Source organism: Pocillopora damicornis, chromosome 2, assembly GCF_964200805.1.
Source record: "Pocillopora damicornis chromosome 2, jaPocDami1.2, whole genome shotgun sequence".
NCBI lineage: Eukaryota > Metazoa > Cnidaria > Anthozoa > Scleractinia > Pocilloporidae > Pocillopora > Pocillopora damicornis.
The window spans coordinates 17,532,550-17,560,525 of NC_142671.1; the positions used below are offsets into that span (position 1 = coordinate 17,532,550).

At 38.8% G+C, this 27,976-nt stretch overlaps 4 protein-coding genes, 1 long non-coding RNA gene and 2 pseudogenes across 6 annotated transcripts; 1 reads left to right on the forward strand and 6 right to left on the reverse strand.

Annotated features, from left to right (window-relative positions):
- Nucleotides 1–61: 61 nt before the first annotated feature.
- Nucleotides 62–1,664, reverse strand: LOC149050136 (uncharacterized; annotated as a pseudogene). The gene is made up of 2 exons (XR_016182497.1): nt 1,088–1,664; nt 62–632 (listed from the first exon to the last, which is right to left on the reverse strand). The product of XR_016182497.1 is annotated as an uncharacterized LOC149050136 (transcript).
- On the reverse strand, nt 1,521–7,023 carry LOC149050137 (uncharacterized). The gene is made up of 6 exons (XM_089196318.1): nt 6,580–7,023; nt 5,514–5,585; nt 4,452–4,599; nt 4,208–4,304; nt 3,538–3,892; nt 1,521–3,037 (listed from the first exon to the last, which is right to left on the reverse strand). Exons 1-6 carry the CDS (start codon nt 6,700–6,702, stop codon nt 3,032–3,034), a joined length of 801 nt encoding a protein of 266 aa, XP_089052444.1. The 5' UTR covers nt 6,703–7,023; the 3' UTR covers nt 1,521–3,031.
- LOC149050138 (uncharacterized) lies at nt 6,987–9,219 on the forward strand. The gene is made up of 2 exons (XR_016183635.1): nt 6,987–7,221; nt 7,633–9,219. It is a non-coding gene; the product is annotated as an uncharacterized LOC149050138 (long non-coding RNA).
- A 1,117-nt stretch (nt 9,220–10,336) lies between these two features.
- On the reverse strand, nt 10,337–12,918 carry LOC113675169 (uncharacterized; annotated as a pseudogene).
- Nucleotides 12,919–15,160: 2,242 nt separating this feature from the next.
- Nucleotides 15,161–18,286, reverse strand: LOC113669830 (uncharacterized). Its single transcript, XM_089196617.1, has 2 exons — nt 16,689–18,286; nt 15,161–16,160 (listed from the first exon to the last, which is right to left on the reverse strand). The coding sequence occupies exon 1, from the start codon at nt 18,113–18,115 to the stop codon at nt 16,691–16,693; it is 1,425 nt and encodes a 474-aa protein (XP_089052743.1). The 5' UTR covers nt 18,116–18,286; the 3' UTR covers nt 15,161–16,160; nt 16,689–16,690.
- A 1,148-nt stretch (nt 18,287–19,434) lies between these two features.
- Nucleotides 19,435–24,497, reverse strand: LOC149050139 (histamine H2 receptor-like). The gene has a single exon (XM_089194082.1). It carries the CDS (start codon nt 21,109–21,111, stop codon nt 20,155–20,157), a length of 957 nt encoding a protein of 318 aa, XP_089050208.1. The 5' UTR covers nt 21,112–24,497; the 3' UTR covers nt 19,435–20,154.
- LOC113669835 (histamine H2 receptor-like) lies at nt 23,866–27,775 on the reverse strand. Its single transcript, XM_089194073.1, has one exon. It carries the CDS (start codon nt 25,481–25,483, stop codon nt 24,518–24,520), a length of 966 nt encoding a protein of 321 aa, XP_089050199.1. The 5' UTR covers nt 25,484–27,775; the 3' UTR covers nt 23,866–24,517.
- Nucleotides 27,776–27,976: the final 201 nt, after the last annotated feature.

Below are 27,976 nucleotides of genomic sequence, written 5' to 3' on the forward strand. Positions count from 1 at the left end.
GCTCTCTCTGAGGTGGCACACGGTGTAAAATGAGGAAGCTGTAATTCTTCCTGCCCTTTGATCAAACCAAAATTGGGACTGGGATGTTGATCATTTCTGCTTGCTCTTCATTAAATGAAATAGACTCAAGGAACTCAGTTGCAAGTTCTGTAGAGACTGTAGGTGTCACTTTTTCAATATTAACAGAAACAAACACTTTAGCGTAATCACTCATTGAATAAACATCAACACTTTGAACACTTTCTTGTTTACTGACATTTAAATCATCACTTATCAAAGCCCTGATTTCTTCCTCTGTTTGCCCTGGTTCTTCAGCTGAATGTAAGAAAGGGAGAGCTGAAGAACCTGGGAATGTTTCCAGCAACCCAGCTTTGAACTGTTGTTCTAATTCAGCTGGGTCATAAGGAATACAAAGTGGATTAAAATCTCTTGGCTTTGCAGAGTCTTTTACTGTCACACCATAGCCACCACTATTTGTTTGTAGCTCCTGAATAGGCAAACTTCCCTCATTTCTCTTTCCTTTCTTTTTCCACATGCATTGTCTTGATGTACATGACTGGAGATCATTGAATCGTACGCTTGCTTCCAGATCAAACAGTGCTGCAGCTATGTGGCGACAACCTCCATCTGCCCTATCAAATAGAGACCAAGATGACTGATATTTATTAAACATTGTCCTCACACAAATAAAATGATCAAAAAAGCAAGTGATTTTCAGTCATCTACTTGTTTTTTCTGTATATTAATCTTATAGCAGAGTGAAACATTTGGTACACTGAAATGTAGCCAATAGCTTAATTTTTTTTTCTTTGAAAGTTAGTAGTGATATATTATCACACAAGTTTCATTTTTTATTTATTCATTTAGTTAGCTGGGTTTTTTTTAATTAATGTATTTCATATATAGCATATCTGTATGTTGTTTACATTAACATTAAAAATAGTCCAACAATTCATCAGCTGATCATAACAGGTAAACATACATCTCTCATTTTAGACTTTTAGCTCGTATATATTTCAAATGACTCTGGCTCATTGTACATCTTAAGGCTAATTACCTTATGGTAAGAGTAAATGAAAATACATACCCTCCTTTGCATGGGCAGTAGGCTGAATGCACACTTCTTAAAAACCCTTATATGTTGCTGACCCATCGTCAGCCTTGGACCTTTCAGTTGGCTTTACAGCAAATTGAAAATAACTGTAACTGCTGGCACAAGATTGTGGCGGATGGTAACAAAGGTCTTCCACGTGTCCATCGAAGTACAACTTGTATCCCAGAAGAGATTTGTAACTTTTTAGGCTTTCGGCGTTATACCCGGGATCCTTTCCCACTAGATAATTAAAAAGATCAGGAAATCTAAAGTCTGGTACTTCCGAAAAATTGTGGGTCCATTTACCAAAAGCCTTATTTTCTTTGTTCAACGAATTGGCCAAGTACCCTTCATTGTTAGTTTTCAGTTGCTCTTTCATTGAAATTGCTGGATCGACTGGCTCTTCTTCTTCTTAGATTTTCGGGACTTTTATCTCCTCACTTTTTACACAAAGTTCTACTAGTTCATTCTTGCGCTTTCCCGAGCTTTGAATGCCTCTTTGTTTTAAATATTCTTTTAACCAAGGAACTGGCTTAGTGCTGAAGATGCCCGCACCAGAGCTGGCATCCATTTTGTCCTCTAAGCCTCGTTCACATGTTGGTTTCTAGTTCTCAGGAACACGCGTCCGAGAATGTCGAAAGGACTCTATTCCGACCTTGTTTACACATGGCACCCGAAAAAAGCGGGAAAATCTAGGCGTTTTTCCCTCCAACGACGACGGCACCCGCGGCTCGGATATGGTCTGGGATCTAGGGGGTTTCCCATAATGCCGAGCTTGTTTACACGTATCACGCAATCGATAATTCGAATGAGAGCTGTTTTACATGCTTTCATGCACTGGAAAAATTATCAAGTTTCCATGCATGTATTATTTATGGTTTTTTGGTGGTTTTTTGGTGGTTTTTAACAAAATACCATGTGTGGAAAAAGTACTCTTTTTTCACACATGGTTTTTGCACAAATCCACTGATGGTTTCTAAACTTTCCAAATGTGGAAATTATGCATACACAACATTGGGATTTATCATGGTAATTGGAATTCCCAAGAAAGGAAATTGCAATGTCCAAGATTACTTATCCCACTATGGAAAATGAAATACCATGAAAGTGAAAAACATCCATTACTTCAACATTAAAGCGTATGTTGGATAAAAGGCAATTGTGTAGCTCTGATTTATATATAAGCTCAACAATTTTTACAAAATATGATCAACAGAAAACATCAACATTATTTGTCCATGTACATGAAAGGAGTCCATACATTTACAGATAATTTTTTTTGGCCACTTTTAACTGATCTCTCCTTTGTCCACTTCCACATAACCATGTTCCAGGAGAGCATTTGCTGTTGCGGTTATATAGGTCTTTTTGTTTTTTCCTTTTAGGAAGTTTAACACAACATTCTTGAGATTTTTTAATTCCTTGGATCTTTGTCACAGATGGCTTGACCAATGAAACCATACTAGTATCGCACAGTCACATGATGCCTGTACATGTGTGACCAGTTCTGTAGTCAGGCTCAACAATTCTTACAAAATTTGATCCATAGTAATTTAACATCAACATGTGTCAGTTCTGCAGTCACTGGCTCAATTATTCTTACAAAATATGAACCATAGTAAACATCCACATAATTTGCACATGTCCATGTACATGAAAGGAGCTAGCGCTGTCTATACATTTAGAGATCAATCTTTTTGGCCACTTTCAACTGGTCTCTCCTGAGGTTGGTAAGGTCTCCCTCTTTATCCACTTCAACATACCCATGTTCCAGGAGAGCATTCGCTGTTGCCCTTATATAAGTGTTTTTATCTTTGCCTCTTAGGAGGCTCAGCCCAAACAATTTTTTGAGCTTTTCTAGTTCCTTGGATCTTTGGACATGCATCACAGATGGCTTGTCCAAGGCAACTAAAATAATGCAGTCGCACGATGCCTGTGTCAGTTCTGTAGTGGAAATTAAATGAAAAGATAAATTAGATTAGATACTGGCATAAACTAATCACAACAGAATACATTTCTAGAACTAAACTGAATGCGGCACCCCCTTTATATACTAAATTTATAAGTTTACAAAGAACTTTTTGCACCAGTTCTAAAGTACTCCCACTCTCCTGCATGCAGGGAAGAAAAAACATTCAGAAAACTTACAAACCATATTGGCAAACAGTACACAATTGGCCAAATGCAACATTTGTCATAAAAAAAATGATGTCATACATTGAATTCTGGGTACATGGATCAGTCATAACCTAGTTTGCTTTTCATGAATTACTAGGAAATTTTTTAAGAAAGTGTTTTGCTCTCAGATTCTCGTAAAACACAGTAAATTTGAGGCTGACTGATCTACCTACCCATAATTCAACACGTCACAGTTGCCATCATGAATTGAAGTCAAGAGCACTGCATTTACCCAGACAAATATTATGAAGTGTACGTGTACTTACTTGGGTTAAAATACGCCACACATTCTTTCCTCTTTTTGTCGTAGATACTGGGGAGAGGTGACCATTACTACTGCTTGATTCACTTGCACTAATTGTACCTGCTGTGTCTGCACTTTCACTTTCACAAATTTTTGCAACTTTCTGCGCCCTTCTTCGTTCTCTCATATGTGTAAGGACCATTTCTTTAATAGCTTTTTGGCCAAGGCCATACTTCTTAAAAGTGAATTGCTCGTCATTTCCCAGACGTTCAATAAATTTCAACAGATTTGAAGATTCGGAGGTAGTTTTCCCAAATGATGGGGTTTCTTGGTCTTCTGGCCATTGTTTAGACACCTCCATCATTATCATCTTCTTCCTAAAAGATATGAAGAAATGCCACTGGTGACTTCTCAACATGTATTTGAGTAGTGTGTATGTTCTGTTTCAATTTTATCCTTGGTTCAATTTTCATTTTCCTTTGTTTTAAACTCATTGTCATATCATTATCATACTGTACATCACAATGCCAAAGCAAAGGAAAGGAAAATAACCAAGAATAAAATTGAACAGCAATATTTACACTTGGGGTATTCCAGCTTAATATTACAACTGTACTTTCAAGTGTTCAAACAGACTATCATTTCCATGAGTTAAATAACTAAAATGTACCTTCGTAAATATATAGACCTACTTGGTGTTATAAAGGGCTTTATCTTCTAATGTCATCTTTTTTTTTTCAATGTGTGTGAGTAGCCTGTCCATAGGTGTGGTAGGGTCACTAACTTGTTCTATAGAATACAAAAAACAAAACATTAACATCAACATTGTACTTCACATAATTTTGAACTTGCATGACAAGTGATCATAAACAATTCTTATGTTCACAGATAACTTCTACAAATGTGGTTATATTCTAACCAATATTTTCACTTAACCTTTAGAATTGATGCTTGAAGGAGTTGAACCAAGGAGATTATTAATTTCTTCAAGTAGAAGAATTCGTCTTCCCATAGTCTTGACGCCAATTTCCTTCAAGTCAGCACGTTCACTGATGCCTCTAAGAGCTTTCCCACATTTTCTCAGCTAAAATAAACAACAAGAATGATTTCATATTGTCTTTATAATCAGTCGCCCAAGTAAATGTTCCATTATATGTCTGAAGGAAATATTTTTTCCTTTTGATTTTTAAGTTTTCTTCCTTTGCTGGTACATGCACTAGTACTACTGCTACTGGTAATAGTAAAAAAGCAAAGATATGCAAAATCATATGTCTTAACCCTATTCGTGCCACGGGCAGATCAGCTCAGCCCGCACGTAAACACCTATTCGTGCCAGGGCCGATCTGATCGGCCTGAGGTCTGCCCAGTGATATAACGAGCAATTTGATTGGTTACTAAGGCACAGCTAACACATTAGACCAATAGGAACTGCTGTTCTATCAAATTGTTAGTCACCTTCGCTAAGCCTTCATGTTTCAAGTCAATTGCCCAAGTTTGTGCGTTTTCATTTGCAAAGAAGAAGAAAACGTTAACATGGCGGCCATTTTAATATGTAGTTCTTTTCCGAATGTGTTACGTGCCCTCAGAACAAAACAGGACAATAAAATCTTGGAAATGGAATCTTCAGGACCTCAACATTCATCGATAACTGATAAATTTCCTTTGGTAAGATGGTAAAGGACAAAATCTACTGTTAATCGTACCGCGTTGCGAAGCGACTTCCAAACATCCACGGATCGCAAGCGTGGCAAAAATGCTCGAACTGACAGTAAATATTTTACTTTCCTTCGTCTATTTTGGATTATGGAACAAGATTAACCATCACTCCTCACGAATATGTCTGTTTTGGAGGACTAGGATGGAGACAGAAAGGTAGAATTCAACATCTGTTTCATGTGTGTTTGCAGGGTAGTGTGAAGTGATAGAAAATAATTCGCTTTGGCACTTGCAGACCACCCCCCTCAAAATCTTGGCACTAACAGGGTTTAATGTACAAACCTTTAAAAAGCTCACATTCCTCTTTAAATCCTTTTCTTTCCAGCCACTGCAGAACATCTTCCACACTCCAATCTTGAGCATGCAAACAAAAAACACACTGGTTTCAGTTTCAGAGTTTGTACCGAAGGTTATTTATCTGAATTAAGCTATGCTTGGTAGGTTTAAAACCCGCGGCCAAAACCGGCCCCGCGAAAACCACCCCCCAAATACCTGAGCCGGCCAAAAAAAAAACACACCTGTGTTGACCCTGCCGTTATTCATAAATAATTTTTTTTTTATCTCAAATTACTGCTCTCCTGCATAAGGAAAACACCACAGTGTCATAACATTTATGTCTGTGTAAGTTGTACAGAATGATAACATACCTTTTAGTCTTGTATTTTAAGATATTTTAGGGACTTTTTACAATTTTTTTTTTGTATTATTCGAGTTTCGAAAAAGACGCGCGGAGGAGATGAAAATTTTAGTTATATTAGTCTGTTTTGTGAACAGTTTGTCACGGCTGACATGTATTTTAATTCGTAAAATTGTCCTTAAGGATGTCTTTTGGTAATAAAAGAAAACTTCAGGAAATAATTATTTGTCAAAATTTACTGTGCACATGGTTTATTTTTTTGTCTCGTGCGTTTGAATTAAATGCCGTAAAAAAGCCAGGTTTTTAGGGGGTAGGTGCGCGCTAAGTCCCCAGGCGTCAATGGGTTAAAAAAGGTTGACTTTAAAAATTTTATGATCACTAATGAAAGAAATGATGCCTAGCGAAAGATGTTGCCGATCAAACTTGTACAGATTAGCTAAGAAGCGAGACATTTTCGTATAGCAACTCGTCGGCTTTCTTGATACTAGAATTAAATTTACAATTCCCTTCCTCAAATGATCTAGCATCAAGCAACCTTCCGAAACAAGATGGCGTCTGAAACCGTGAAAACAATATTCGCGTCATTTTTTTCTCCAGTGGATGGTTTCAACAAGACCTACACTTTATCAGTCAACTTGAAAGATACTTGGTTTCATTTTAAATGTTTGTAATTATAAGGTCGTGTAAATGATTTAATACTAAAGCACTGACCTTTGACGTCGACATTTTCCTTGCAGTCCTCGGCGCCCAATGATGCTGGTTCAATTGACGGTTCAATCTTCGATTTCTTTGAAACCGTTCCTCCTTTGGCAGAGTCTGGAAGTTTCCTTGCATTCCACTTCTTGAAAATCTTGCAGACTTCTTGATCCGTTTCACTTTCAACGGAATAGCTCGGACTTGACTGCGTAAATGGCGTGAAATCTTGGTCCAGAACTCCAACTTCTTCTTCCGAATCGACCATCTTCTCGCAGAAGCACAAACTTGTGCAGCAGCCGAGTAAAGAGCACAAAATTTCGTCTGACGTGCAGTTTTGATCCCATTTCTGGCGGGAAACGACACGACTCACGCGGAGCTTTCTCATTGGTCGAAATTTCAGTATCCGCTGACCATAAGTTTGGAGGAGAGGTTGCAAAGCTGTTTAGCAAGAAAACATGGCGGAGAAGGCGGATAAACGTTTCGGATCCTTTTTTCCCTCTTCGCGTTGCTATTGTGCTGCAAGGGTATCTGTTCATGTTCACTGCCCTTGCGAAAACTGCAAGGGTAAAGCTGTGAACCCTAAGACGCAGCAACAGCATCTTTTGTTATCAAGTCAGCGTGAATTAATCGTTGGACGTGAGGTTGAATGTAGTGCAGGTGGGTGCGCATTTTGCTAGCTTGTAGTGCTGATCTGAATCTTAGATATGTTATTATGAAAAGTTTGTCATTTAGAAAAGAATATTTATATCATAAATAAGAAATTAAGAGAAAGCGAAGAATGAATCACGTAAACTGACGCTCAAAATTTATTATGCTGCCACGGTCAGCAAAATATCAGGGATTTCCTATTATAACAAAAAAAAAAAAAAAAGATCAGGGAAAATCTTATTATCTTACATGCTTATCAAAGTCCTGAATAGTTTGAGTATTCGATTATCTTTCCAAAAAATAATGGTGCAAAGCGATCGATATTTTGATACAAGTCAAGTGTAGAAGCGGTAGTTTTGTTCACTGGTTTTGCTTTGTTTTGCCCATGACCTGTTCTCCAACATGCATGTATCATTGCAGATTGAACTGGAAAATCATAGTGATGGGTGAAATGGTGTCTGTTCAAGGAGGTGATGAAGAATTGTGGAGAGCTGAAGTACGAGCTGTAGACCATGGACATAAAACAATCAGGAGTTATTTCTTTGTCAAACACCATCAGTGGAATGAAAATCAGTTGTGGAAATGGGAATCCATGGGCCATGCTATGGACACCATTCACTTTAAGAGCATTGTCAGTATACTTGATGGACAGTGGCATGGGCCTTACTGGAAGGACAATGGATATTAGACTTAATTTGAATTTGTGTATTCCTGAATATCTTTTACATTCCACTGTATGCAAATAGGGAAATGTTCTAGCTCCATCTTGGATCTATGAATTCCACTCCACAATTGTCAACTGAAGTAAATTTTTGCAACAAAGAATACAATTCAATGAACAATTAAATTTCTGCAAGCCAGGGAGGAATTCTGTTTTCCTGCCTTTAAAAAATTCACTTACATGTACTATAAGAAACTGAAACTCGTAGTAGTCATTTCAAACAATTTCCACCATTGAAATTTTAAAATCCAAGTTTACTTAGTTTGGAAATTTTAATTTCCATGACAACTGTGGATTTTTTTTTTTCCATGTTAAGTAATGTCAAACAATTTCCACCATTGGAAATTTAAAATCCAAATTAACTTAGTTTGGAAATTTTAATTTCCATGACAACTGTGGATTTATTAATTTCCATGCTTAGTAATGTCAAACAATTTCCACCATTGGAATTTTAAAATCCAAGGTAACTTAGTTTGGAAATTTAAATTTCCTTGACAACTGTGGAATTTTGAATAACCATTAAATGGAACTTCACAATTTTCCATGCAAGGATATTGACATTTTATTCTTTGGATTTTTTAGTTTCCATACATCACATGGAGATTAATTAACCTGATGTGGATTTTGTATGGATATTTGCATCCTTTGAAACTTAACCTCAAAAAACCACAAAATAACCACATTTGGTTTTTAAACAGACTGTGGAATTTTTGAAAACCATACAAAAACCACAGTGAAGTCTCTGTGGAAATTTTGCCTTTTTTCCAGTGATGTATTCTTGTGTTTCGTTGCTTCAGTTAGTACCCAGAAAAGAAAAGAGCAAGGCTGGCGAAACTACCATTTCGATATGGTGAGGACGGCTTCTTCATGATTTACAGAGAGCTTAGTTAAGCGCTATTTTTTCTGGATCGATTCCACTCGGGCTGACTTTATTTAGAAAAAGGGCGCCAGGAAACGATGTACGAAGAGCAACTGGAAGGTAGCTGTAATCTTGACTATTGAATCGTTCTGTATGCTGTTGGATATTTGAAAGTATGCTACAAGATAAATAGTAGGAGTGGACACATCGTACTGCATAACATCGATGTTATAAGGGAAATTTCTTTGTGATGAAACAACTGCTGGTACATTAGTTTGCGAAACAATGGCGGTAAGTGAACTTAAAGATGTTTATACTAGATACATATTTCATGCATATATTGCGTTGATTTCATTATGATTATCCGCTAAGTACGCTGTAATATACCAACTAGTCCTATATATAAATAAAAAATCGATGCATAACTTAATTTGCATCTTTTTAATGAACTACTGATGTTGTTGAGACTGACATGTTTGGGAATATTTCTATCATAATTTTGATACATTGCTCGAAACTAATACCTCCCAATCACGGCGGTCAACAACTAGTTCAAACCAGAGCCCTGCAATGTAGATAGTTTCCTGTTCCAACCTGTTATCTAAGTCTGGACGAGGTACTCTTGGTGTAAAATGCAAATTGAGTTTTTTAATTTAACATAGCAAAGAGATATTGTCATGCAACTATATCTGAATATGTGTATATATAGATATGCATGTGCACACACACACACACACACACACACACATATATATTTATATATATTCATATATATTTATATTCATATTCAGAGTATATATATACACTTATACAGATTTTTAGTTTAAAAAAATGCAAAAAAGTTTTGTAAACATGTAATCAGAGGAGATACCTTAAGTTTTTATCTCCCTAAAATGCATGCAATTTTTCAGATTGTGTCTTAAATTGTTGTGTTTTCCATTCATCTCTGGAAGTGAGTGGAGATCAGTACAAGATCTCCTTATAACATCAACACAATGCCAGAAAACAGGCAATGAGCAAAGGCAAGCCTATCAATCAGATGATGTATCTTGATACAAACTAAATTCTCCAAAACAATTCACAAAGAAGTAGATAACAGCTGGAAAGGAAAATAGCAAATTTAATACTGGGAGTTATAGGTTTAAGATGACATGTTTGCCAGCACTTTATTGAGGGAGGCATTGCCTTTCTGCCCTTGAGGGGAATGTAAATTGTGATCTGTGACTAAAGGTCATTGTGTTTGGTTTTGGTTCCAGGTTCACACAACACATTACTCTTTGAGTGTGTTGTGTTGATTTGATTTGTGAGGGGATTTCACCAGAACTATTTTGATGGAATAGTCTCTTTGTATTAAGAAAAAGAAAAAAACTTAAGTTGGGCAACTTCATATTTTAGCTTATTTTATTAGACCTGGAAGGGTTTAATATTTTTAAGATTTTGCATAGAATGTTTTTTCTGTCTCTGTGGAACTAATAATCATTAAAGCTGTTACAGTTTTAGATCTTTTTTTTTGTTGTCAACTTATTACATTCAAAATAATTAAACTATGGCAACTTTTCGACCTCTTTAATTAATGTCACATACATATCGCGTGCTTCATTTACATCCCGGGGTGGCTGCAGTCCCAATGCAGTCATTATTATTGCAGCAAACTCCTCAAATTCTTTACTCCAATTTGGAAGACACATGGTTGATTCGTCAATGAACTCCTCAAGTTCTTGGGGGTCAACAGGTACTTTGTAGTTTTCTGAGTTGTACAGGTGGGGAAGGAAAAACATGCAGTCGGGTCTTCCTCTAGGACAACTACCATTTCCAAACTTGCTTGAAGCTATAATGTGTTGATTCCACATCTCAGCAACTTCATTAAGCTCATTTCTCAATATTTGCATAAAACAAAATCGAATACATTCCTGATGAACAGGATCCGTGCCGTTAAATAAACCTAAGTCGGACAAATCTTTGAAGAAATTGATCCACCAACCAGGACCATCCCTTACGAATTGTGACCAGTAGGATTCAATTCTTTGATTAGCCGTGGATCTGCCAATATTAAAACATCCTGGGCCAGCATTTTCATCAGCATACCTAAGGAAAGTATGAAGAGCCTCAATCACACTATTTTCAGTCCCATCATCCGATCTTATCTTCCGGGGTACACCACCTAACTGTTTCACGGTATCAAGGTAGAACTTGGCAATCACTTCTGGATTCTTATTTATGGGGCCCACCTCCAGCCAGAGAAGCCTTCGAGAGAACCCATCAACACAGCCATGCACGCTGAACCCGAATGGCTTTAATTTATCGTGGCCATCAATATGCCAAATAAAATTTGCCTCTTTTGAATGATATGCACGACGACGTAACCTTTTCTTTCACCAGGTTTCTACACCGTCGGGATCTAGTTCCTTCAAAAGAGTCACTGCTCTTGCTCTTTTGACTATAATTCCCCTCTTCCTTATCCTTGCCCACATCTTGCGGTATCCCACAAAACAACCACTTTTACCAAGTTCCTTCTCAATGGCACTTCTCAGTTCATCATCAGAGATGTTAGTTTTTCTTGATTATCCTAAAGAGGTAAGCCTTCTCTTCAGAGTTGATAAACTAATGGTCACCCCATGGAGCTTCAGAAATTCAAGTATTTCCAGATTACTGTTGCCTTGTCTAAAATATATTGATATGAGTTCCAGATAATCCTCAGCGGATCCGTCATTTACTCTTATAAATGGCGTATATATTGGCAAAGGCATCTCTACACTTCGTGAATCAGGTAAGACAAACTGGTAGTGTTAAAATTCCCGCCAAAAGCCAGCTTTCACAGCACGTGAGCATGCGTATAGCGGTTGCGTCTCAGTATAGAGAGCTGATAACTACATTAAAAATTAAAACTGGACTGTGAAAAAAATAAAACTGGACTGTGAAAAAATAAAACTGGACTGTGAAAAAATAAAACTGGACTGAAAAAAATAAAACTGGACTGTGAAAAAATAAAACTGGACTGTGAAAAAAATAAAGCTGGACTGTGAAAAAAATAAAACTGAACTGTGCAAAAAATAAAACTGGATTGAAAAAAATAAAACTGGACTGTGAAAAAATAAAACTGGACTGTGAAAAAAATAAAACTGGACTGTGAAAAAAATAAAACTGGACTGTGAAAAAAATAAAACTGGACTGTGAAAAAAATAAAACTGGACTGTGAAAAAAATAAAACTGGACTGTGAAAAAATAAACTGGACTGAAAAAAATAAAACTGGACTGTGAAAAAATAAAACTGGACTGTGAAAAAAATAAAACTGGAATGTGCAAAAAATATAACTGGACTGTGAAAAAATAAAACTGGACTGTGAGCCTCCTGGGCCATCGTAGTTTTCCATTAACAAATACAGCAATGTTACGGTTAATTCTGGTAGAAAGTCGCTTGCCAGTAATGGTAAGCACTTTTGTAGCTGAAGATCGTTAATAAAGGCGATGAAAAGCAAGGGACACAGAATTTAGCCCTGAGGTACGCCATGACGAACACAAGCAGTAGGGGATTCTATGTTACCCATAGATACCAACTGGCGCCTTTCATTCAGCTATGATCGAAACCAGATTAACGATTTGTTGTCAAACCCATATGCTTGAAGTTTTTGCAATAGAATCGAGTGATCAACCATGTCGAAAGTCTTGCAATAATCAATTAAAATCATACCACTCACGCGATCACTGTCAAGGTTAAACAGCAGTTCGTCGATAATTCCAATAAGAGCAGTTTCAGTACTGTGACGCTTACGAAAGCCAGACTGCTTAGAATAAATTAAATTATTGACACACAAATAACTATAAAGTGAGTCGTGTACATGCCTCTCGATTACCTTGGTAAGTACTGGCAACACTGATATCGGACGATAGTTGTTTACGTTTTCTGGATCCCCACCTTTAAATAACGGAGTAACTTTTGCAGTCTTCCAGCGCTTAGGAAAAACTGATGAAACGAAGGAATAATTAATTAGTTTAGCAATGGACGGAGCAATAATAGGAGCTGCTAATTTCAGCATTCGCGCACTGATATTATAAATACCACTGGCCTTGTTTGAGGTAATGTTCTTGAGACAATCGATGATCTTGCTCTCTGTAATAGGAGGAATGGAGAAAGTGATGCTAGCATCCTTTCTTTTGATGACAAAGTTTTGAAGTTTAGATATGTCAAAATTCAATTGAGGAAGTAGAGGCCTAAGCTGATCCGCAATAGATGTAAAATGAAAATTAAACTCGGAAGCAATTTTTTTATTGTCCTCTAACAGACACCCACCAACTTTAAGGTTGTATACACGCTTAGACTGTTTGCTCAATCCAGAATTTGATTTGATTGTTTTCCACATTTCTTTGGCATTGTTTTTATTATTCTCAAGTTTTGAGACATAATACTTTCGTTTAGCACTCTTTAGCATGCCGGCTGCTTTATTCCTGGCCTGGCCTTCCTGGCTTAACGGGGTTTTTTGGAACCAACTTAATAACCAGTTTCCGGTTGGCTTGTTAGCTCAGTTGGTAGAGCGCTGGGTTCATGCGACTGACAACATTAATACCGTTCTGACAGGCATGCACCTATCGAAATGTCCGCTACTAATTTTCTCGAGTTGATTAACTGCTTGGTCAACATCCGTGGCACGATAAACATCTCCCAAGTCTTCCTTTGTCAATGCTAAGTATAAAACGTGCTTTCTTTACTCTCTCTGATCTCGGATCTGAACTTTATGTCGGCTGGGACAAAGCTTTTTGCCAGCTTGTAAAATCACAACTCAGTGATCGGTTTTTGTCAGCATTTGGTAAGGATAGTATTTCCCGAAAAAGTCCTTGAGATTTGAGAGACAGTTATCTAAGCATGAAAGGCCTCTTGTTGGGAAATCCACCATCGCATTCCAGCCTGTCAATTTTTCTAACCGATCGATGTTCAGTTTATTCAAATCGCCGCCGCATACAACAACAGTTTGCGGATGTTCATCCAATTCATTATCAACAATGTTGGTTCTAGAGCTCATTAAATCTTCTTCCGCGTAATTGTGTCTAGGTGGGTAATACATTCCGCACACTAAAAAGCGGTGTCCCGATGGGAGACGCAGGTTTATGCAGATGACTTCATACAAGGTTGAGCGATAAACATTAACTACCGTGAGGTTGTTTGGTATATAAATTGCAACACCACCGTTATTCCTCATATCCCTTCCAGACCAGTTTCTGTCTCTCCTAAAGATAGAAGAATTTGCGATGTTTACCATGGCATCTGGTTGTGCTGGTTTGAGGTGCGCAGTCATATCATATCACACACGCAGTCATATCATTCTGACACGTATCAGCCTCAAGCACAACTACGGCTCTAACTTTGTTCTTGATATTAGTCAGGCTTCAAATGTTAGTAAACATGCATCTGGGCACGGCAAAAACAGAATGGCAGGCCGATGGCTTTGGCTCGCGGGGTATGGGTGTTAGACATCTCCGTGTAATCGGCTTCCTTAACTCGCCTATTTCATGACAGCAACTTCAATTGCTTGACAATGCTCAATTGTCCATGAAGGCTGAGAGATGTGATGATAATCTTGACTATTCTTTTGCTATTTTTACGTCCGCTTCTGTATTTAAGAATTCCTTACTTGGTAAAATTTCCGCATAGTCCCATCCTATTGTAAAACAAATCTGTTTTCCCAATGGCAATGTATTGTTTTTGTCATTGTTTTCTCTATCCAAGAACTGAATGCATAATGTAGTATGGGGCTGTGCGGAAATTTTACCCCTTACTTCTTCAGCGTATTACACACGTTAGACGGGGGTCTTGATGCAACTTGCGAAAACAAAACAAAATGTTGCGGTCAATCGAGTGTCGATTTCCAACAACCGATAGGGAAGCTGGGTTATGTAGAAAGCCATTAGTTTTTTCGTTCTGTCGAACAACCTCCACCTTAGTTCCAGGGGAAGGGTGCACAACTATATTTAAACCGTTAAGTCAAATACGACAAACGTCTCCAGTAATGTCAAGTTAACTAAACCACGAGTGTTCCATCTCACCAAAGGTGAAACACCGTAACTTGATGACATTTGTGATTGATTGTAACTCCTGTAGGACATCTCGGTTCTGACAACTTGAAAGCGTACCACCTACTCATTGCAACATTCGTACATGAGCAGAAGTTTGACCGCTTTATTTTGTAAGACAGCAGTTCTTATGTTTTCCTTCGAAACTTTTTGCGGGAAATTGGTGCACAGACGGAAAAAAGTGATCCCCTTGCACATGCCTTACTTTTGACCGCTGTGTTCGAGCTGGCACTTTGCCAAACAAGGAAAAAAGCTGACAATTCGCCGAATTTGTTCTCAGCAACAGCGCAAGTAGTAAATAGGGACCTCCCTTAAGTTTCCACATTGTGTAATACGGTTTATTCTAATGAAGCCATTTAACATTCGTCATCGTCTAATCCCGACGGGACATTTCATCTAGTATGAATATTTACTACATCTTCAGAGCCCACTATCGTTTTGAGTATCACGTGATTTGAGGTTGATGAACAATGCTGAATATTAATAGTGCATATACACAAATAAAAACAAGCACCCACCATCCTATTCATCCACAGACACTGTGTGTTGTGCCTAAAGAGGCGCCCAATTCAAATAGTCTTATTGTTATTTTTATCATTTCAACGTAAAAGGAAACAGAACACGCAGTATGTGCGATGTTATCACATTTTAGAACAGGGAAAAAAATACGGACGGAAGGCGGAGCAATAAGGGGGCCGCATTAAATTATTCAAACTTCAATTTGGATCTTAAGTGAAGTAGATCTGTTATTATTTATCACTTAGGAGAATTTAATGGCTCACTGATCGTGTTTTTCGTCGCTTCCGACGGGGCTCGGGAAATACTACTTAACTCGCAAACACATGCGCTCATTTTGTATTGTACCATTGTACCATTCTGTATTCTGGTAAATTCAGCTTCCTTTCCTTAATTATTTACCTCGCGGCCCGGTTAGAGTCAGTTTCCATTTTTCCTCACTATCCCCACAGAGATCAACCACTGACCATAAAGTCCAAGGAGCTCCACGAATATCCACCAAAGAGATCTTATCCTGAAATTTTTATCTCACTAACTCTTCACTAGCAATAATTCGTGTTGGAAAGGAAGGGATGTTTTGTGTGACTCTTTCATCATTCATTGTGCTTCGCCAAGTCTCAGTTAAATTTTCTCTTTAGATTGAGTTATTTTATGTTAGATTATAGGAAATCCGCCAACTCTTCATGTGCGCCTGTAGTGCGCCGATCAAGTCCAAGCTTCAGCATCCCCCAGGGCAACGGGCATTTGACCATCGTCCTTGTCCGGGGGGGTGAGGAGTTTGAACCTTTCCTGGCAGGGGTGGGGAAGTTAAACCGTAAGTTTCAAGTCTTTCCAGTGGATTACAAGTATGATATCTTTTAGTATGGAGGTGTTCAAGGTAAATATTTCACTTTCGCGAGCAAATGGCTCAGAAGAAAAGGTCTTCAAGGTTAGATTTTGAAGCTTGATCAAGGGGTAAAAAGTTACAGTCGCTGATTTTGCGTTTTGCAAAAGAAATTGGATGGGGTATTTGAACACAATTCTTGCCCCCGGGGGCGGGAATTTGAACAAACCGATCTTCAAAAGTTCAATTGCCCGGGGGGGATGTTGAAACTTTGAATTGTTCGACGCATCAGTAGGTATATTCTTAATCTATTGTTTTCGTCTTGAACAAAACCCAGTTTGTTTTTAAATAACTTCTACAGATTGAATTACTTCGATATAATTGTTTTATTTTCATAAGTAGCTCGTGACCCCGCTCACCGTAAACTTCAAAACTGAGAACACCAAATTTATGAATTTCTTCAGTATAGTTAGTAGATAGAAAAACTCACTTACAATCAAATTTCAAAAAATCTTTCATCAAAAATCTTGATTCCTGGGATTTGCTTTGGAGTATAAATGCTGACATTCATCCGCCCAACTTCCATCATTGGTGGCTCAGGTATCAAAATCTTCCAGTAAGGTAACTCCCGGAGCTTTCCAGTTCTTTCAATAGAGGGAGTCTTGCACATGGAACCTCTTGATCTTGCTATGTTTAGCCCTGAGGAAGAATGAGGTTTCCTGCCCCTTTTATTGAAACAGTTAGCTTCGAAACTGCCCTCGTCTCCATCATTATAGTCAGCCATGGGACTGCGAAACGCAGGTGAGATCCTTCCTCGCAGTGAGGTCTGAAAAACATCCATTTTTCCGTCTTCGTCTGAATGTTCACCTTTCGAGCACAATTCGTTATTTTTTGATTCGATCAAGAACCTTGTAATACTTGATCTTCGAGAACTACAGATCGACGAAATTGGTGACCTCGCACAAAGTCGAACTTCTAAGGGCAAACTGCTGCTCTGGCTCTCGCTTTGGATGAAATCAGCAGCGTGGTTAGAGTCGTGTGATCTTGATTTTTCGTTAGCGCAACTATTTGGACGCGTTTTAAGACCTTGAAGGTGGTGGGTTAAAGAGACAGGTGAAGGTCTTCTGCGTTGCAGTGGGTCATATTCCTTGTAGACGGAGAATGGGGTTTTGAGGTCTCTTTCGGTTTCTTGCGGGACGCACAAAACATATGGCGAAACACAAATGTCTGGAAAACTTCGGATGTGTTCGTCGATAACAAACTGTTGCATCTGAGACTTGGTACAGTCAGTGCACAGGTCAGGACCAAGAACATCACAGAACTGTTTCGAATACTCATCCTTGCCTACGTGTACCAATCGATCACAGTATTGTACTCTAGGGGCAAAGCTGATTAAAGTTCCACTTTTCAAGCGCGTGCCATGGAGAGGTGCTGCGACACCCATTTTCCTTCCTAAAATACTCGGGGTCGATGGCGGGCTCTCGTAATGACATGATCTCTCGCTGTCAATCCAATTCTGTTGTTTTACCTCCCGTAATAAACGTTCTCTGGTAGATTTTTCAAGGTCGGTTTCTCCAACGAAAACGTATTTATAATCTAAGCTTTCTTCCTCTCTCTGTAATAATCGAGCATCAAGCGCCTCTGTGTGTAGTGACTTTTTGCGAATTCGCGGTGGTTTTTCCACGGCTGAGCGAATCTTACTCCGGGGCAAAGCAGCGTTTTCGTAATTGCCGAAGTGGCTGGTTTGTGTAAATTTGTCTTTAGAGGTGAGACCCCCGAATTTAGAAAAGACTTCAAACTCCTGGAGTTTCTTTCCTTCTTTCGACTTGTTTTGTTTTCTTATGACGGTTTTGTTCATCTGTGAAGAAGAGGTTGTGATACCATGTGGTGGAGAAAACTTCGTTCCTTTACCCACAGCCATACACGCATTTCTTAGCTATTCGTCAATACAAACTTAACTTTTGTAGTAAACAGACGGTTCATATGAAAATTAGATCGTTATTGCTGATCACTTATTCCAGATCAAATATTGACTTGCCCACACAGCTGTACATACGCTTTACAAAGCTATTCAAGTGTTATTCTAATGTTATTCAGAAATATCTTGCTGGCCAAGCGCAAAAGGAGAAAGAAGTCAAAGAAGCCGAAAACAAAAGCCTAACACACTAATAACAGAGGAACCACTATTATTTTAATTTACTTGCAACCTTTGAAAGCTTCTTTTGTAATCAGTCTAAAGCTATTTAATGTAACTAGTAATCCCGAGGGTAGGGTCAAAATGAGAAAGAAACGTCCACTGTTTAAGTCTCCATGGTAACACTTCTTTGACGGTTTAGGGCTTGTTTGTAACAAAAAAGGGTCCGAATTTAATGTTATTAAATATGACCGCTAATTAACGATTAATGGCTTTCTCGTCTAAATTAATTTAGTTCTTCTGCATGGGGCTATAATCCCTCACGTCACGACTTTCAATATGTTGCTGAAGACGGTCTTCACAGAAGGTTCAAAAGGGATTTTGTTCTTTTTAACTTTATCTATGGACACTTGAAGACGAAGGCTTAAACAAACAAAACGAATTAACACTTCAGCCTTCTGTCAACATGCAAATTGTTATACTCAATACTAGGTTGGGACACATTTGTTCTTCGTAGTCCGGCGATGTACGTTTTACGGCAACGGAACAAGTTATCCTTATCAATGTTCCATTCCCATGTAACCTCAATTACTTTCTCTGTAAAATTTGGTAAAGAAATTAGGTTCGAATGTGCCAGCGGGCATGTGAAAACCAAGTTAATTATCAACGTTTACTATAGCGCCTCGTTATAATGTGTAAGTGCCTCGTTTTGGTGGAACGTTGACGGTAAGCGCCCCCACTTCAGTACAATTAAGACAAAGTTTGAGGTTGGTTCGGAACTATTTACAAGCTGCCCACGTAGATCTCTCAGACCCTAACTTGAACACAAACAAATTACATTTTGTGCAACTTGTGGAGATCAGAGAGGTATCAATCAATATCAAGTGTTAAATCAAACTGAACGGATGCAAAAATACCCAACGCTCTAAGGACTTGCAGTTATATCCGCTTGTGAACTTGTGAATAGCTTTAGAGACCGTCAAAGAAAGGAAGCGTTCAACCATTTAATTTGAGAACTGTGAGATTACGAACGTTTTGAAAAAATTGAAAGGTAACGCATTAGGAATAGCGTCAGACATTTGACTACAACAACTTCACTCTAAGCATTTCACTTATAAAGACTATTCTGTTTTTGTCACTATCAACACGAAAAAGGTTCATTTGATTTTTAATTACATTCTATCTTCCAGCAGTAAGTTGTCAAGAAAATATTTGTTTTTACAAGGAAGGGAAATCGTTGTTTTGACTCTTGCAACAAATTTTAAGATTTTGACCGTTGTTAGCTAACCGTTCCCTTTCTAACGCTGGTTTCCTAAAATTGTTCGTCACAAAGTATAAGCAAACAAGATCACTCCTCCTTTATCTCAGACTGATTGTAGTGGAACACATCTGTCTAATAATTGTTACTTCAGCTACAGACATTGTTTAATTAGTTAAAATATGTAAATTCATGAACAAAAAGCTGAAAGCATACCCCCATGTTACACTGTTTGAATTTCGTGGTATTCCGCGAAATGTTTACAATTTACTACTCGTAATAACTTGCGGTATTCCCTTCAAAAATTTCAAATTCCCATGTTCTTCCCCCAAAATAAACATTGCACTTTCTCTTCGTCAGAAAATTCTAAAATGCTATTTCAGACCTTAGCACAGACAAACGGATTCACTGCAGAAATAGCGAGGACCAAAATAAGAAGACAATCTCTGACCTATTATACAAAGGCACAATTGAGGATACAGTACGACGAGAGCCAACATAATGATAACAGGCAAAGTTAACTTCGTGTCCCATCCTTTTGAAGTTTTTTACCAGTTACTGCTCTATGTCAATTATCCATCGTCATGTTATCGAATGCTAAAGTTATTTGGCTTTCTCGTCGAGAACGCTTTCTGTCCCTCAAAAGTCCTACGAACGCTTTCCTGAAATTTTCAAATCGCCAGGCATACACAAACGGGTTCACTCCTGAATTGACTAAGATCAGTAGGAGAGGAATATCTCTTGCCCAGTGAATAAGTGTGCAACTGCAAACTTTGCATAAGTTAATAATGTAAATGCAAATACAGGAAGGCAGATAGCATGCTAAGAAGAGAGCCAATATGATAATAAAAGTTTCGGTTACTTTCTGTTCCCATCTTGCTGCCTGTCTCTTCGCCTGATTGTTCGCGTTCGTCTGATCCGAAGAATTCCATTGTTCCATTTGATTTTTTAATACACGGAGAATCTTGTAATAAGTAAGAATGATGACTAAGAGAGTGCCAATTACGACTGTGTGGAGGAAGACGAATGAATATGTGAGGTAGCCCGTGACAAGGTATATGAAAGGAAAACTTAGTGAAAATAACCAGATGCTAGCCGCCACAAAACCTGCTCGCTTAGGATTCAGCTGTGTTCTGTAGAATAGCGGAGAAGCTATCGCCAAATATCGATCCAGTGTTAAAGCTGCCAAACTGAGAACAGAAGCTGTACACGAAATGAAGTACGGTATGTGAATGTAGGGTAAAGGTGGCAGTTTCCTCTCGACTCCTTCCTTTACATGGTACACCACCGCAGTCGGGTCGACGACGAATCCCATCAAAAGATCGCTAATGGCAAGGTTGGCCACAAAGTAGTTAAAAGGTGACTTGAGATCTTTGTTTGGATCGATGAAGATTGCTAACACGACGAGTAAATTTCCGGCGATGGTAAATAGACACAGCGGAACACATATCGTGGCCGTAGTAAACGAGATGTAGATTGGAGCAACTGATTGATTAGTGCACGGATATTCACCGAACAGAGACATGAAGCTCAATCAAATTTTCAGCGCTACTAAAACTAAATTACAATCAGACGATGGGATTGAATGGAAGATACGAAGCTCGAATTAGTAATACGTAAAAACAGTTCCTCCTAAGTCCGCCAATATTTTGTGGTATTGGCGTCTCAAAATCGCACAGTCTGTACTTCACTTTCAATTCGAGCCCACTGGATTTTACATCTTGCTTAGACTATGAGTCGGAGACAATGTTTTTAATTTTGATAATGATGTTTTATGATACGGTCTATAAGCCCGAACTTTATCAAACATCTTCAAAGAATGAAAACACTTTGATAGGGAACTAAAACACTCGTAGAATCAATACAATCACTACATCCGGGAACAGAGTGGCACTTTTTTCGTATAAAACACGAATGGGCATATTAAGCGATGACGACACGACTTCCGCCTTTTCAAACTTTGCTGAATGAACGTGGTTTGTTCGTTGTTTGGAATAATGGCCGCCGCAAAGATTTTGTGGTAAACGACAACGATGAATTTATTGTCCGTATACAAAAAAGAAAATTACACGTTAGCTCGAAGATATGAATTTTATGTTCGTAGCAAGAGCGATACTTGGGCTCACTCGTGAGATATTGTCCTTACCACTTTAAAATTGATATTTTGTCGCTGCCGCATAATATCCTCTAAGTTTGGCTTACTCATCGAAGTTTTCTAGAAAGATGTTTTTCAGCCGAAACATGATCACATGGTTGACACGAACTTATATCCGACTGCGCAATCGGCCGACAGGGAGAACCACAACACTAAAACTGCTCTCCTGAAAGTTAACAACGACATCTTTGTGCTACAATTGATACTGTCGACTACAGTATTTTGCTGAAGGCACTCAACAAGGTGCGACTTGGGGACAGGGTATTTAAGTGGTTGCGATCGTATTTATCAGGGCGTACTCAGCGGATATCAGCTCGTGGGTGTCAGCCTGAGGAGTTTCAATTAAAATGCGGAGTTCCTCAAGGCTCCTTTCTTGAGATAATTCATTTGTTCGATCTCGCCACTAGATGTTGTTCAAGATTATATTCCATCTGTCCACTGCTACACAGACGACACCCACCTTTCATTCTCCTTCAGCCCCGCGTATGACACGGGTCACTTGGATACCATCGCTGCATGTTATCGAGCGTTGTATCAAGGCGATCAGGTGTTGGATGGGTGACAATGAACTACTGTTGGATGAGGCTAAAACTGAGTTTCTTTTGATTGGCAAGAAGCTGCACCTCTCCATACTAAATATTGGCCACGTCTAAGTTGGTAATGTAAATGTAACTCCGTACTCTCCTGTTAAAAAATCTTGAAGTCTGGCTTGACCCAAACCTTTCTATGATTGATCATATCACTACTAGAAGACTAGTTCTGTAGCGTTTTGTCCTCTTTACAATTTTAGAAGAATTAGAAAGTACTTGTGCAGAGACATTTACACATGTTTTATTTCAAGCTGCCTGGACTATTGTAACAGTCTCTTGTTTGTAGCATGCGAATGTCATCTACATGAGTTACAGATAGTCCAGAATACCCAGAGCTGTGTGCCTAATATTCCAGGAGAACAGATTTTGTCACATCGCACCTCTGCTGAAGTCATTACACTGGCTGCCTGTATGATATCGTATTGCTTTTAAAATTCTCTTAATTACCTGGTCTTTCCCCTGCTTGTATAAGCGACCTTATTTCTGTTAGAGACACCGGAAGACATAATTTACGCCAAATGATGGTCTACGCCTTCTTCCTTGTAAGCGTAAATCACTCGTTGCACTTGGCGATTATTCTTTTTACGCAGCCGCTCATAACTTTGTGGAATCATCTTCCGTTTTCCATCACAAACATTGCGTCCGTAAATAGGTTTAACAAAGTTATTAAAACATTTCTATTCGCGAAAGATAGTGCGGCATGTGTTGCAATTTTATGGGAGCCCGGATGAAGTCTGGCAGTCCGTAGTAGAAGTTGTTTCGGTCGTGGAAAGGGCGCAAGAGACTAGATCAAAGTCACCAAATTGTTAAACCAGAAGCTTATGGGTTATATGCTTATATTCTGGTTAACCCTACTTCAAGAAGTTGAGTTGGAAGAACAAAATTTAATATTCCACGAACAACTGCATAATTACTTACTAGACCACAACATAAGCATCTCAAACATCACGATTGCACTGGTAAGCACGACCAAGAAGCGTATAAGACAACATGATTTTCAATGCCGACACATAGTGCTGTGATTGACGGTGAATTAGGGATATTCAACATGAATTTGAAACAGGCTGGTTAACGCAGCGTTGACTCGCAGCTTAAGTCAAGTTCGGTGTGACCGATGCAAGCAATAGCAAATAAAAGAGCAACAGAAAAAGCGATAGAACAGCTACGCATAGGACAGCCCTAGAAGGTATTTTTAATAGGTGGTTGGGCATCAATCATCAAGCAAAGTAGACTATAAGGGAACCTCTATCCTTATCGTATGTTGTTGCCAACCACACGAGGAAGTTATTTTATACCCTGTCCCCCATCTTATGTCTATTGTCGTTTGTTTCTTTATAAACACGTTATAAACAAGTTAGTGCCATGGTTGTTCTAATAACATTTGTGATTGGCGGATTTAGTTGAGTGTATTTGGTGTCAGAAGTGAAGTACTTAGAACTGAGTGAATTTCATACCCCTCAAAAACTTCCACCTGTTGCCACACAATGTTACCCATAATACCCACTCTGAAGAAAATATTAGTGACAATATTGCATTTCTTAAAAAGCGATCTTTACTTAAAGAAATATACAAAGACCTTCCCCTCATCTCATTTAGGGGAGGAAAGCCTTAATAGGAGTACTCCTTCAGTCTAAACTATGCTAGGTGCCCAAGTCCAATCAAAATCGCCAGGGTCGGCGTCGTGATAGGTTTGTCAACACTTTTTACCAACACAAATTGTTGAAAGTCTTAATCCCTGTTCAAGGAATTATTGTGTATTGGCAGTCAACAATTTTAAAATATATACAAATTGTATTCGTTCGTCACTTTGTTAACTTGAGGTCTTGATGAGTTTTTAGGCTCGGGATTTCCCAGCCAAAGAAGAAGACGTTCTTGAGAAAAAAAAAATGTATCTTCAGACTTCGCCGTATTTTTTGGCAGGTTTTCTTTTTACTACTCTAAATAACTTGAAGTATTCCCTTTAAGGGTGTCAAATTCTAATGTTCTTTCCCTCAAATAACCATAACACTTTCTGTACGTATCATAATTTAAAAACGCCTTGCAGAACTTGAGCACGAACAAACGGATTCGCTCCTGAAATGGCGAGGATCAAAATAAAATTAAAATCTCTGACCTACTGAAGTGAATAAAGGTATAACTGGAGATACAGCAAGAGTGGAGCCAATATTGTGTGTATTATTGCAGCCTTAGTTACTTTCTGTTCCCTGCATGGCTATGTTGTCAAATGTTAAAGTTCTTTGTCTTTGTTTTCTACAGCACTTTCTGTTCCCCAGAAGTTTTGCGAACGCTTTCCTGAAATTTTCAAACCGCCAGGCATACACAAACGGGTTCACTCCTGAATTAGCCGTGATCAAAAGAGAAGGAATATCTCTTGCCCAGTGAATAAGAGTGCAACTGCATGCTTTGCATAAGTTAACAATGTAAATGCAGATACAGGCAGGAAGATAGCATGCTAAGAAGAAAGCCAGTATGATAATAAAGGTTTCGGTTACTTTCTGTTCCCATTTTGCCTGTCTCTTCGCCTGATTGTCTACGTTCGTCTGATCCAAAGAATTCCACTGTTCCATTTGACTTTTTAATACACGAAGGATCTTGTAATAAGTAAGAATGATGATTAAGAGAGTGCCAATCACGACTGTGTGGAGGAAGACAAATGAATATGTGAGGTAACCCGTGACAAGGTATATGAAAGGGAAACTTAGTGAGAATAACCAGATGCCAGCCGCAACAAAACCTGCTCGCTTAGGATTTAACTTTGTTCTGTAGGTTAGCGGAGACGTTATCGCCAAATATCGATCCAGTGTTAAAGCTGCCAAACTGAGAACAGAAGCTGTACACGAAATGAAGTACGGCACGTGAAGGTAGGATGCTGGTGGTCTTTTTCTCGCAGTTCCTTCCATTACATGATACACTACCGAAGTCGGGTCGACGACGAATCCCACCAAAAGATCGCTAATGGCAAGGCTGGCCACAAAGTAGTTAAAAGGTGATTTGAGATCTTTGTTTGGATCGATGAAGATTGCTAACACGACGAGTACATTCCCAGCGACCGTAAACAGACATAAAGGAACAGTTACTGCGGCCGTCGTGAACGCAATGTGGATTGGAGCAACTGATTGATTAGTGCACGGATATTCACCGAACAGAGACATGAAGCTCAATCAAATTTTCAGCGCTACTAAAACTAAATTATAATCAGACGATGGGATAGAGTGGAAGATACGAAGCTCGAATTAGTGATACGTGAATATAGTTTCTCCTAAGGCTGCCAATATTTTGTGGTATTGGCGTCTCAAAATCGCACAGTCTGTACTTCACTTTCAATTCGAGCCCACTCGATTTTACTTCTTGCTTAGACTATGAGTCGGAGAGAATGCTTTTAATTTTGATAATGATGTTTCATGATACGGTCTATAAGCCCGAACTTTATCAAACATCTTCAAAGAATGAAAACACCTTGATATCAGGACAGAACAGGGAACTAAAACACTCGTAGAATCAATACGATCACTACATCCGTGAACAGAGTGGCACTTTTTTCCGCCTTCTCGAACTTTGCTGAATGAACGTGGTTTGTTTGTTGTTTGGAATGATGGCCGCCGCAAGATTTTGTGGTAAACGACGGAGATGAATTTATTGTCCATTTACAAAAAAGAAAATTACACGTTAGCTCGAAAATATGAATTTTATGTTCTCGTGACAAGAACGATACCGGGGCTCACTCGTGAGATATTGTCCTTACCACTAAAAAAATTAATATTTTGTCGCCGCCGCATAAAATCTTCCAACTTTGGCTTTCTTATGGAAGTTTTCTGAGAAAGCAGTTTTTCATCCGATACATGATTACAGGGTTGACTCGAACTTATATCCGTTGCGCAATCGGCTTACAGAGAGAACCACAGCACTGAAACTGTACTCCCGAAAGTTAAAAACGACATCTTTGTGTTACTATTGATACTATCGACTAGAGGATCTTGCTGAAGGCACTCAATAGGCTACAACTTGGGGGGAGGGGTGTTTAAGTGTTTGCGATCGTATTTATCAGGGCGTAATCAGCGGATATGAGTTTGTGGGCGTCAGCCTGGGAAGTTTAAATTGAAATGCGGAGTCCCTCAAGGCTCCTGTTTTGAGCCGCTTCATTTGTTCGATCTCGCTACTAGATGTTGTTCAAGATTATATTCCATCCGTCCACTGCTACACAGACGACACCCACCTTTAATTCCCTTCAGTCCCGCATATGACACGGGTCACTTTGTTACCATTTCTGCATGTTATCGAGCGTCGGTTGTATTAAGGCGCTCAGGTGTTAGACGGGTGACAGTAAACTACTGTTGGTTGAGGCTAAAACTGACTTTTTTTTGATTGGCACGAAGCTGCACCTCTCCATACTAAATATTGGCCACGTTTAAGTTGGTTATGTAAATGTAGCTCCGCACTCTCCTGTTAAAAAGTCTGGCTTTACCCAAACCTTTCTATGATTGATCATATCACGACGAGAAGACTAGTTCTGAAGCGCTTCATCCTCTTTACAACTTTAGAAGAATTAGAAAGTACTTGGGCAGAGACACTTACACATCTTTTATTTCAAGACGCCTGGACTATTGTAAGAGTCTCTTGTTTGTAGCTTGCGAATGTCATCTACATGAGTTACAGAGAGTCCAGAATGCCCAGAGCTGCGTGCCTAATATTCCAGGAGAACATATTTTGTCACATCGCACCTCTGCTGAAGTCATTACACTGGCTGCCTGTATGATATCGTATTGCTTTTAAAATTCTCTTAATTACCTGGTCTTTCCCCTGCTTGTATAAGCGACCCTATTTCTGTTAGAGACACCGGAAGACATAATTTACGTTCAAATGATGGTCTACGCCTTCCTCCTTGTAAGGGTAAATCACTCGTTACGCTTGGCGATCATTGCTTTTACGCAGCCGCTCATAACTTTGTGGAATCATCTTCCGTTTTCCATCACAAACATTGCGTCCGTAAATAGGTTTAACAAAGTTATTAAAACATTTCTATTCGCGAAAGATAGTGCGGCATGTGTTGCAATTTTATGGGAGCCCGGATGAAGTCTGGCAGTCCGTAGTAGAAGTTGTTTCGGTCGTGGAAAGGGCGCAAGAGACTAGATCAAAGTCACCAAATTGTTAAACCAGAAGCTTATGGGTTATATGCTTATATTCTGGTTAACCCTACTTCAAGAAGTTGAGTTGGAAGAACAAAATTTAATATTCCACGAACAACTGCATAATTACTTACTAGACCACGACATAAGCATCTCAAACATCACGATTGCACTGGTAAGCACGACCAAGAAGCGTATAAGACAACATGATTTTCAATGCCGACACATAGTGCTGTGATTGACGGTGAAATAGGGATATTCGACATGAATTTGAAACAGGCTGGTTAACGCAGCGTTGACTCGCAGCTTAAGTCAAGTTCGGTGTGACTGATGCAAGCAATAACAAATAGAAAAGTAACAGAAAAAGCATTATAAAATAATTCAAATAGTACGCGCGCTCTGATTGGCCATAAAACCATTTTACATGAGCGTATGTAAACACGGTTTTCATATAGAATCTTCTCGCGGAGTTCTCCCTGCTATTTATTTAGCTCAGTTTCTTTAAGTTTGTTTTGAGCACAG

What these genes read in the sequence shown, in the direction of transcription:
- LOC113669835 (XM_089194073.1), bottom strand. Translation starts at nt 25,483, where the DNA reads ATGTCTCTGTTCGGTGAATATCCGTGCACTAATCAATCAGTTGCTCCA.
- LOC149050139 (XM_089194082.1), bottom strand. Translation starts at nt 21,111, where the DNA reads ATGTCTCTGTTCGGTGAATATCCGTGCACTAATCAATCAGTTGCTCCA.
- LOC113669830 (XM_089196617.1), bottom strand. Translation starts at nt 18,115, where the DNA reads ATGGCTGTGGGTAAAGGAACGAAGTTTTCTCCACCACATGGTATCACA.
- LOC149050137 (XM_089196318.1), bottom strand. Translation starts at nt 6,702, where the DNA reads ATGCAAGGAAACTTCCAGACTCTGCCAAAGGAGGAACGGTTTCAAAGA. An exon ending in GGAAAATGTCGACGTCAAAG is followed by an intron (nt 5,586 to 6,579) that starts GTCAGTGCTTTA and finishes TGCATGCTCAAG; the next exon opens with ATTGGAGTGTGGAAGATGTT. An exon ending in TTCAAGCATCAATTCTAAAG is followed by an intron (nt 4,305 to 4,451) that starts GTTAAGTGAAAA and finishes TGTATTCTATAG; the next exon opens with AACAAGTTAGTGACCCTACC.